We start from the raw sequence: 11,123 nt of genomic DNA, 5'->3' as shown, positions 1-11,123 counted from the left end.
TTCTTTATGTTTATGTCAATCTGGCATGCACTTCTGCACACTTTTGATGCAATAAAAAATTTCACCGTATACCACCTTTAAAATCAGATTTTATTGAAATTTCTTTGAATTTCAGCGATTTTTGACCCGGGAAAATGCTGGAAATAGATCGAAAAGTCCCAAAATTTGAGTAGAAAATTGAAATTTTTCGGCCAAAAACGCTTTCTAACCCGGTTTTAAGCTGAAAATTTGCATTTTTGCTGTTTTTTGACCTGGAAAATGCTGAAATTGACAAGAAATGAGAAATTTTCAGGCTGAAACACGGAAATTTCAGACAAAATTCAAATTGGGGTGTCTTTGGCGCGTTTTCTTGTATTCTCAGGGCACATTTTTCGCCAAATATTTGAATGAAAATTGAGACAAAAATTCGAAATTTGCACTTAAAGGTGGGGGGGGGGGACAGGAGATTTTTCGTAGTTTTTTTGCAGCTAGAGTATGCATTCTACCGTCACGGTGTACAACGCTTAATGTCACTCTGCGTACAACTGTCGTCCTCGCCTTTATGAATGCAATCGGGCGCCGGCTGCCTCTTTGCCCGCGTGGCTCAGTCGGTAGCGGCGCCGCACCTTCAATACTTGTCTCGACAAGTTCAACTCATCGAGGGGCACATTTAAACGGAATTTTAGAACATTTTTTTTTTTCATGTCCCCCCACCTTTAAATATGGTTTCGAAAGTGTTTTTTACAAAAATTTCAGAACAAATCCTTAATTTTTGGCTTCAAAATTCCAATTTCCTCCGCATTTTCTCTACTGAATCACAGCGAAAAATCGAAATTCTTTATACTTGTGAAATTCCGGGCCGGTCCGCCAAAGCCCGGGCCTGAGGCAATTTTCAAAGCCCGGGCCAGGTTCGGAAGGCCCGGTATCAAAAGTTTTGTGTTTTTGAGCCAAATTTTGAGCTCTTAATATAATTTTTCCAATTTTTTTTTGTATTGTTTGTCTGTTTGATCAAAAAAGATAGAAAAAACTCGAAAAAAAATCACATAAGGGCCCCCCCCCTTATGTGTTTTTTGAAATTTTAAAAACTTGTGAGATGACGGGCCCGCCGGTCCTCCGAAACTCGGAAAAAAGCGCGGCCCGGCCCGTTACAAGTATGAAATTCTTCTTTTAATATCACGAAAAATTGAAATTCACTGATTTTCGTTCATTTTGTAAATTTTGACTGGAATTTTGAAATTTAAACAATTTTTAAAATTTTCAAATCCTCAGAGAATGAAAAACGACAAAAAATACGAAATTCGCCGACTTTTAAGCACAAATCTCGAGCTTTTCACTTCAAAAGTATGTAATGCGAAAATTTTGTGTGCAGTGGAGCACATTTCCATAAACTTACGCATATGAGAAATCTAGACCAATTAAGATAGATTTTCAGGAATTTTTTCTGAAAATTTCAGCCTGAATTTCGTGTTTTTAGCAAAAAATGGGAATTTTTGAAGGCTAATTTTTTTTTTGAATTTGGCGCCTTTTTGATTTCATCTCCTAGAAAGTGAGTATATATCTTCAGTCGAAAAAACAGCTAGAGAAACTTCTAGAAAGCCTAAATTAGTTACCTTGGACTCATCTCCCAACTCGATCAAATCAGCGACCTTCATCACTTCAGCCATAATGAAACCCTTTTCGAAATCCGTATGAATTCTTCCAGCGGCCTTTGGTGCCGGCGTTCCCACTTGAATCGTCCACGCCTTCACCTCATCCTCTCCGGCAGTGAAGAAATATTCCAACTGAAGTGCCTTATATCCAGTATGGACGATTTTATCCAAATTCGAAGTGACTCCTTGCTCCTTCAAGTACTTGGCTCGCTCGTCTTCTGGCATATCGAGCAATTTCAGCTCAAATGCTCCAGAGAATGGGATCAAGACGGCTCCAGCGTCATTCTGATCAATCCATGCTTTGATCTTTGGCAACCACTTGTTCTTTTTCCGAATGTAGTCTTTTTCAGAGAGGTTTACCAGGTAGACGATTGGTTTCGCCGTCAGGAAGAGGTACTTATTCAGAATCTCAATTTCCTTCTCGTTCCAAATTTCCTGACGAACCGGTTTCTTCTCCTCCAAACACTTTTTGACGCGGACCAGAGTGTCGTACTCGATCTTCTTGGTTTTGTCGTTGGCACGGGTGTAGAGCTTCTCGACTTTGTCCAGTGGGGACTCGATGAATTGGAGGTCTTTGGCGAAGAGCTCGTTACTGATGATTTCCAAATCACGCACTGGCTCAACTTCTCCTGCAAATTAGCATACTTTAGCATGGGAAATTCAACAAACTTGAAAAGGGCCCCGTTTCTTTCAGCATCAATATTTTCAGACCAACTGAAATAGATATGATAGAACTCAACGAGTACTACAGAATGATATTATTTGGAATACTGTATCTTGTCTATGAACATAGTTACAAGCCAAAAAAAGAGCTAGGCGCGGTCTCGTGGCTTGTAACTCTGTTTCTAGACAAGATACACTATCCTAAATACTATAATTTTGTAGTACTCGAAATCTATCATAACTGATTAAGCTGGTATGGCAGCGCCCGTTTTAAAGTATAATTATAATAGCAGAGTGGTTTTCTTTGAGCTGAATTATCTTAATTCCTGTGAAAAATATCAGAAATCTACCAGTTACAAAAATGTTGGTGATAAACATTTTTTTGTTGAAAAACTTTTGGTATTTTGCGCAGAAGCCAAGGAAATCTAGCTCAAGCTTGACAACGTGGGGGCTCTTCTGTTAGAGGTTTTACGGAAAGTACATAGCCTTCACGGTCAACTACAAGCTCGTTACCTTCAACGTGAGTAACATCATCGTCATCGAAAGCACGGCACAAATGGAAGAGGGCGTCACAAGCGGAGACGTGGGACAGGAAGGCGTTTCCGAGTCCCTGTCCTTCAGAAGCTCCCTTCACCAAACCGGCGATATCGGTGACATTCAGGAAAGCTGGCACTTTTGACGCTGGTTTGTAGTGGTTCACCAGCCAATCGAAACGGTCGTCTTGGACGGCGACCTGGAAATGAATCAGTTTGAGGGGGATGGCTTTTGATAGAAAAAGCTCATTTTCGGTATTTTTCTTGTACAAAATGTCGCAGGTGTGGAAGAGAATCGCCGATGGCTGTGGCCAAAGGTTCCACAACGACAACTACCGTAAACAAGAAATATCTTCATTTTCAGAATTTTTCTTCTTGATTTTCACTGCTTTTAGTCGAGTTTTCCGCTATTGTTTCTAGCCAAAAAAGGTCGGAAAATACAACATTTTTACTGGAAACAGACAAAAATCGAGATAATAAATTAGTGATTTTCAGGGTTACCGTAGTTGTCGTTGTGGGACCTCCGGCCATGGTCACCGGCGTTTTCCTTCCACAGCGATGAAAAACCACTCGAAATCTCATTTATGGATCAAAGAAACTCGATTTTTAGGAAAAATTTTCAGCCGAAAACCCAAAAAATAGGGCTTCCCTAACAATAGAATTCTAAGATATTTTTCAAACATATTCAGAAAAAAATACCAAAAATCGTTGTTTTTTTCGTTTAGAAACGGTTATTTTGTGAAAAATCTACAGTTTTCCGAATTTTCAAGTCAAAAATGAAAAATGGGGTTTCAGAAGATTTTCGACAGAATTCTGGCGAACAAACACTTGTTTTTGGCATTTTGGCTAGATTTATAAGCTTTTTGGGTATTTTAAGCGTATTTTCGCCGTTTTCAACCCCCCGAAAACTAATATTTTCTGACTCACTCTGCTCTCATTGGGATCAATGGTGCAGAATGGGAAATTCTCAGCTTGCGCCTCGGACTTTGTGAGCACATTGAAGAATGTACTCTTTCCAACGTTCGGAAGACCCAGAATTCCGACTTTCAAGTTGGTTCCCAACCGTCCGATCAGCGCCGGCTTCTCCTCGACGGCGTTCTTCTTTGGCGGCATCTCTAGTTTCCCTGGATAATTGGTTTTTAGGCTTCTAAACGAAACAAGCAATAAAAAAAATAAGAAAATCTGGTTGGAAACCAACATATGAACCAAGGAATTCAGGAAGTCTCGATTCAAAATGTTTATTCAGATTCGAAAAGTTCAGAAGATCGGCTGTAGAATATAATGAAAATTCCACTAACCCAGAGAGGAAGAGAGATTCGATAAATTATAAATTAAAAAGAACAGGATGGTCGGGAAAAAAATACAAGATCAGTGATGGAGAAATGATAGAAACATGCTGGAAACGTATACAAGCTATTAATATGGACGTCCTCCTGGTGGTCCTCCATATCCTGGCTGCATCGCCGACATTCCTGGTCCTCCGTGACCGCGCATGGCTCCAGAGAGACCGCCTGGTGGTCCGCCTGGTGGCATTCCTGGCATTCCTGGCATCGCTGGCATTCCACGGCCTCCTGGCTTGGCTTGTCCGACTCCACCGGCTCCTCCGGCCTTCGCCAACCGAACCGAGTCGTCGTCTCTTGGTGGTGGTCCGTCGACGGTCATCGAGACGATGTGTTCTCCACGAAGAAGCACGAGACCCAGAATTCGCTTCTCTTCACCATCGGCCTGGAATAAAACATATTTATTCAGTCAATTCATTAAAATCTCTTTTTTTTCCGCTCAAAAACTTCATTTTTAGTTACAAACCTTCTTTCCGGCCTTTGGCTTGATCTGTCTGTGCTCTTCGCACTCTGCGAGCAAAATGTTCATGTGCTTGTCGAAGGCCTTGAAGAATCCGACGAATGTTCTGCCGTCCTGAAGGATGATCTTCATCCGATAGTTCAGATGAGCCATCATCTTGTTATTCTTCGAGATGGTCATCTTGAGTTCTTTTGGTCGCTGTTTTTCGTAACAAGGACCTGAAAAATGCGAGATTGGAGTCGGAAATGAGCGAAAAATGGGAAAATTGAGAAAAAATAGGTAAGAGATCATAATATAAGCAAAAAAGACGATTGGGGTAAGGGAAATGCTTGTTAAATCTGAAAATACAGCTATCGAACTAAAAAAAACGTCGGAAAATGTATTTTTTGTAAAAATTATAATATTTTTTGTGAAAAGCGATAGAATTGGGTCAAAATGGGTAAAAAACTTTGAAATTACTGAGTATTCAGCAATAAATTAAAACGGAGAACACGTTTATTCGATAATTATCTAGTTTCCTGCACCAAAACACCTTAAAATCTTCAAAAATCGATAAAACCTGATTTTATTCATAAATCTTCGAAAAAATCGATTTTTCGACCCAATTTTTCGTCAATTTTCGTTTAATATACAATTTAAACACTCTAGAATCCATTTTTTACTAACTTTCAACAAAAAAAAATCCATGAAAAACGGTTAAAATCGAAGAAAAAAGTCGAAAAACCCGCAGAAGCACTGAAAGAAAATTCGAAAATCCAGCGCGCGCTGCGAGACCCAAATGCAATAAATGCATGCGCCTTTAAACACTTTTACGCGGGAGTTTAAATGGGTGAGGTGGAAATTGAATTAAAAAAGGGGAACAAGAAGGGAAAAAGAGGAAGATAAATCATTTCAAACAAAAATAACCGATGCAAGAGTCACAGGACGAAAATTCATACATACACAAGCAATATGTTGTGTTGGATCAAGTGAGAAAATCGGGGAAAATCGATAAAAACGGAATTTTTAAAGATCGGAAAAATAAAATTTCAGACATTTGTAGTTTTCGATATCGATCAGCCGAAGAATGCGTGTCAAAAGTTGAGATTGAATCGTCTCGCCGGTGTTGGACCGATTTATTGGAGATTTCAGGTTATTTTTGCCGGAATTTTCCAGAAATTTGTCTGAAATTCTGAAAATTCCAGACAAACGCTCCAACTCGTTATATCGTGAGCCCAAATCACGGAATAATGCGTGACGATGATCCGGTGGAAGTGACAATCACTCTCTATCAAAATCGTTTCCGCCCGAGACATGAGATTTTTCTTCAAGCCGCGCCAGTTTCAGAAAATGGCAATTTCGATCCGAAAGTTTGTTTTTAGCTTGAAAATATCAATTTTGCGTTTTAAAATTGAGAAAATCACACAAAAATACCCCTAGAACGGTCAAAATTCGGTGGGAAACGCGATCCAATCGAAAAATCGCAGCTGGCCGAGTTTTGGGTTTCTAGGCCATCTGATACAAAATTTGTGAAATTTTTTCGATTTGTGAATTTAATTTGAACTGCAAAAATTACAGTAAGACAGTGAAAATGAAACAGAAACAAAATGAAACAGCTGGAAAATCCAAAAAGTTTCTGGTGGCCGAGTTTGGGATTCCTTGGCCACCTAGACTAATTTTTAAGAATTTTCCGAATTTCAAGGGGTTTCCAAGCACTAAAATTTTGAAAATTACAACAAAAAAGGAGTAAAAATGAGTGAAAAACGAAGAAAATTTAAAAAAACGGAAAAAAATCGAATGACCGAGTTTTGGTTTTCTAGGCCACCTAGCCGAAATTTGTGAAACTTAGGTTTTTTAAAACGTTCACATTACCTATTTATTAGAAAAGAAAACTACAGAAAAATAGGGAAAAATAAGCGGAAATAAAAAAAAATCGCATGGCCGAGTTTTGGTTTTCTAGGCCACCTAGACTAAAATTTTACCGATTCTCTTAGTTTTTGGGGTTTCGCAAACCAAAAAAATCATTTTCAGACTGTTTTTGGGACAAAAATAACTTAAAAATAGCGAAAAATCCAAAATACTGAAAAAAATTCTGGTGGCCGAGTTTTGGTTTTCTAGGCCAGCTAGCGGAAAGTTTCGAAAACTTCATAATTCTTTTCAAAATTTTATATAATCTATTTATGAAAAACTGTAAGAACATTAGGAAAAATTCAAAAAAAAAAATTCACATGGCCGGGGTCTGGTTTTCTAGGCCACCGACATTTCTAGGCCACCTAGACTAAATTTTTTCCGATTCTCATAGTTTTGGGGCTTACAAACACCTAGATTTCATTTCTAGTCCATTTTCGAGACGACGGAAACCGCACAAGTGACCTATTTGGACCTTGGGACTACTGTAATGAAAATTGAGTCGGCTCTAGAATCTTCGAAATCCACAACTGATCTTCATCAAGCATTGGATGCATCTGCTTCGGTTGGCGCTGATCGTGTAGATCAGCTACAGTGTCAGTGAAGCGCATTTGCCATTGCCGCGAATTTTGAATTTTTGGGTTTTCAGCGATTCTAAATTTGACCCAGTATGATACAGAGCAATTGGTAACAAATATAAATCAAGCGAAGCAATTGAAAATTACGCTGGACGCCCAGTTAGAGGAAAGGTTCGGTGGAGCGCAATTGCTGAAGGCGCGAAATTCGAATTTTAAATTTTTATAGAAAACGATCGGTGGAAGAGTACAAATCGCGTTTGAACATGCTTGAAGGGAGTTATATGAGAAAGAGTGCAGAGGTAAAATTTTTTTTAAATTTTCAAAAAATTTAAAGAACACATTTTCAGGTGCAACGTCTTCAGAATGAGCTTCTGAACCAGCAGAAAATGCTGGCGATGAAGGCGTCGACGGCGGCTCAGAATCAGAAGAATCCGGGGAACTGTTCTATTTCTTAGAGAAAAATGAATTTTTTGAATTTCTGAATTTCTGAATTTTTGAATTCTTCAATTTTTCATTTTTTTTTTTTGAATTTTTTTGAATTTTCGATTTTTGAATTCATGAGTCTATGAATTATTGAATTCCAGAATTTCTGAATTTAAAAAATTTGAATTTTTGAATTTTTTTGGGGCTTCGTAGTATCTGTAGTCTTTGTGGTCTTTGTAGTCTTTGTAGTCTTTGTAGTCTTCGTAGTCTTTGTGGTCTTTGTAGTCTTTATAGTCTTCGTAGTCTATGTATTCTTTGTGGTCTTTGTAGTCTTTGTAGTCTTTTTAGTCTTTGTAGTCTTTGTAGTCTTATTACCCGTTAAAGTCTTTCCACCTAAAAATCCACATTATCCACATAAACTTCATTGGATTTCAAAAAATACTGAAAATTCAAAATTTCCCGCCAATTTTGAGATTTTTGCATTAAAAGGTTCCAATCGTTCTAATAGACAAAATGCCTCCGCCACCGCCAAAAGTACTAACAGTTCCAGCGAAAAATGAAACAGTTGGGCATGATGTGGTAAGACAAGACTACAAAGACTACAAAGACTACAGAAGAGAAATTTTGAGATTTCTGGAATTCTGAGATTCCAAGATTCCAAAATTCCGAAATTCCGAAATTCTGAAATTCTGAAATTCTGAACTTCTGAAATTCCGAAATTTTGAAATTCTGAAATTCGAAGATTCCGACATTCTGAAATCCTAAAATTCTAAAATTCTAAAATTCTAAAATTCTAAAATTCTGAAATTCTAAAATTCTAAAATTCTAAAATTCTAAAATTCTGAAATTCGAAAATTCTGAAATTCCGAAATTCTGAAATTCCAAGATTCTGAAATTCTGAGATTCTGAGATTCTGAAATTTTGAAATTCTTAAATTCTTAAATTCTGACTGCAAAGTCTACAAAAACTACAAAAACTACAAAGACTACAAAGACTACAAAATTTGCAGTGTAAATGGTTGCAATCCGTAATCGATCGTCTGAAATGGTGGAGCCCTGGAAATTGCCAGAAGCTATTTCTCGAAACTGAGCTCATTGAGTTGTGCTATCGAGCACGTGAGCAATTCTGGAAGAGTCCTGTGAAATTGGATGTGGGTCCCTCTTTTTTTGGGTTGGGAAAAAGCTTTTTTTTGAATTTTTGTTTTTGATTTGTTTCTTGTGAAGAATCTTGTTTTGAAATGATTGTCATCAGCTTCTAGAAATTTGGGAAATTCAAAAAAATTTCTGAAAATTCTGAAATTTTCAGATCGAGGCACCTGTGAACATTTGTGGAGATATCCATGGACAATTTGAGGATTTGTTGGCCATGTTTGAACTGATGCATCCACCACCGACTAATAAGTAATACGGGGGCTTTGAACTTTTGAATTTTTGAATTTTTGAATTTTTGAATTTTTGAATTTTTGAATTTTTGAATTTTTGAATTTTTGAATTTTTGAATTTTTGAATTTTTGAATTTTCGAATTTTTGAATTTTTGAATTTTTGAATTTTCGAATTTTTGAATTTCTGAATATCTGAATTTCTGAATTTCTGACTTTCTGAATTTCTGGATTTCTGAATTTATGAATTTCTGGATTTCTGAATTTCTGAATTTCTGAATTTCTGAATTTCTGCATTTCTGAATTTCTGAATTTCTGAATTTTCTAATTTCTGAATTCCTGAATTTCTGAATTTCTGAATTTCTGAATTTCTGAATTTCTGAATATCTGAATTTCTGACTTTCTGAATTTTGAATTTTTTGTAATTTTTGAATTTCTGAACTTCTGAATTTCTGAATTTCTGAATTTCTGAATTTCTGCATTTCTGAATTTCTGAATTTCTGAATTTTCTAATTTCTGAATTCCTGAATTTCTGAATTTCTGAATTTCTGAATTTCTGAATTTCTGACTTTCTGAATTTTGAATTTTTTGTAATTTTTGAATTTCTGAACTTCTGAATTTCTGAATTTCTGAATTTCTGGATTTCTGAATTTCTGAATTTCTGAATATCTGAATTTCTGACTTTCTGAATTTTGAATTTTTTGTAATTTTTGAATTTCTGAACTTCTGAATTTCTGAATTTCTGAATTTCTGAATTTCTGAATTTCTGAATTTATGAATTTATGAATTTCTGAATTTCTGAATTTTCTAATTTCTGAATTCCTGAATTTCTGAATTTCTGAATTTCTGAATATCTGAATTTCTGACTTTCTGAATTTTGAATTTTTTGTAATTTTTGAATTTCTGAACTTCTGAATTTCTGAATTTCTGAATTTCTGAATTTCTGCATTTCTGAATTTCTGAATTTCTGAATTTTCTAATTTCTGAATTCCTGAATTTCTGAATTTCTGAATTTCTGAATTTCTGAATTTCTGACTTTCTGAATTTTGAATTTTTTGTAATTTTTGAATTTCTGAACTTCTGAATTTCTGAATTTCTGAATTTCTGGATTTCTGAATTTCTGAATTTCTGAATATCTGAATTTCTGACTTTCTGAATTTTGAATTTTTTGTAATTTTTGAATTTCTGAACTTCTGAATTTCTGAATTTCTGAATTTCTGGATTTCTGAATTTCTGAATTTCTGAATTTATGAATTTATGAATTTCTGAATTTCTGAATTTTCTAATTTCTGAATTCCTGAATTTCTGAATTTCTGAATTTCTGAATATCTGAATTTCTGACTTTCTGAATTTTGAATTTTTTGTAATTTTTGAATTTCTGAACTTCTGAATTTCTGAATTTCTGAATTTCTGGATTTCTGAATTTCTGAATTTCTGAATTTATGAATTTCTGGATTTATGAATTTCTGAATTTTTGAATTTCTGATTTTCTGAATTTCTGAATTTCTGAATTTCTGAATTTCTGAATTTCTGAATTTCTGAATATCTGAATTTCTGAATTTCTGACTTTCTGAATTTCTGAATTTATGAATTTATGAATTTCTGGATTTATGAATTTCTGAATTTTTGAATTTCTGATTTTCTGAATTTCTGAATTTCTGAATATCTGAATTTCTGAATTTCTGACTTTCTGATTTTCTGAATTTCTGAATTTCTGAATTTCTGAATTTCTGAATATCTGAATTTCTGAATTTCTGACTTTCTGAATTTCTGAATTTCTGAATTTCTGAATTTCTGAATATCTGAATTTCTGAATTTCTGAATTTCTGAATTTCTGAATTTCTGAATATCTGAATTTCTGAATTTCTGACTTTCTGAATTTCTGAATTTCTGAATTTATGAATTTCTGACTTTCTGAATTTCTGAATTTCTGAATATCTGAATTTCTGAATTTCTGACTTTCTGAATTTCTGAATTTATGAATTTATGAATTTCTGGATTTATGAATTTCTGAATTTTTGAATTTCTGATTTTCTGAATTTCTGAATTTCTGAATATCTGAATTTCTGAATTTCTGACTTTCTGATTTTCTGAATTTCTGAATTTCTGAATTTCTGAATTTCTGAATTTCTGAATTTCTGAATATCTGAATTTCTGAATTTCTGACTTTCCGAATTTCTGAATTTACGCAATCCATGAATTTCTGGATTTATGAATTTCCGAATTTTTGAA

General features: G+C 35.3%; 4 protein-coding genes across 4 annotated transcripts in view; 2 read left to right on the top strand and 2 right to left on the bottom strand.

The window, feature by feature from the left end:
- Cbr-tag-210 overlaps nucleotides 1-3,937 on the bottom strand; it is a gene marked incomplete at both ends in the record, with an annotated part of 5,368 nt that extends 1,431 nt beyond the window's left edge. Inside the window, 3 exons of the mRNA XM_002646479.1 lie at nucleotides 1,590-2,257; nucleotides 2,805-3,024; nucleotides 3,752-3,937. Coding sequence (XP_002646525.1) covers nucleotides 1,590-2,257; nucleotides 2,805-3,024; nucleotides 3,752-3,937 — 1,074 coding nt within the window. The remainder of the gene's footprint in view (nucleotides 1-1,589; nucleotides 2,258-2,804; nucleotides 3,025-3,751) is intronic.
- A 303-nt stretch (nucleotides 3,938-4,240) lies between these two features.
- Cbr-snr-2 lies at nucleotides 4,241-4,804 on the bottom strand (the record flags this gene model as incomplete). Its single annotated transcript, XM_002646478.1, has 2 exons — nucleotides 4,241-4,549; nucleotides 4,631-4,804. 2 exons carry the CDS (start codon nucleotides 4,802-4,804, stop codon nucleotides 4,241-4,243), a joined length of 483 nt encoding a protein of 160 aa, XP_002646524.1.
- Nucleotides 4,805-5,532: 728 nt separating this feature from the next.
- CBG20367 lies at nucleotides 5,533-7,544 on the top strand (the record flags this gene model as incomplete). The annotated part of the gene is made up of 5 exons (XM_045241330.1): nucleotides 5,533-5,592; nucleotides 5,657-5,755; nucleotides 5,809-5,973; nucleotides 6,942-7,076; nucleotides 7,437-7,544. 5 exons carry the CDS (start codon nucleotides 5,533-5,535, stop codon nucleotides 7,542-7,544), a joined length of 567 nt encoding a protein of 188 aa, XP_045097019.1.
- A 1,345-nt stretch (nucleotides 7,545-8,889) lies between these two features.
- Nucleotides 8,890-11,123, top strand: part of CBG20366 — a gene marked incomplete at both ends in the record, with an annotated part of 8,103 nt that continues 5,869 nt past the window's right edge. Inside the window, one exon of the mRNA XM_045241329.1 lies at nucleotides 8,890-8,912. Coding sequence (XP_045097018.1) covers nucleotides 8,890-8,912 — 23 coding nt within the window. The remainder of the gene's footprint in view (nucleotides 8,913-11,123) is intronic.

This window comes from Caenorhabditis briggsae (assembly GCF_000004555.2).
Source record: "Caenorhabditis briggsae complete genome, chrI, whole genome shotgun sequence".
NCBI classification, from domain to species: domain Eukaryota; kingdom Metazoa; phylum Nematoda; class Chromadorea; order Rhabditida; family Rhabditidae; genus Caenorhabditis; species Caenorhabditis briggsae.
The sequence above is the reverse complement of the archived record's forward strand: the minus strand, read 5'-3'. Positions and strand labels throughout refer to the sequence as shown.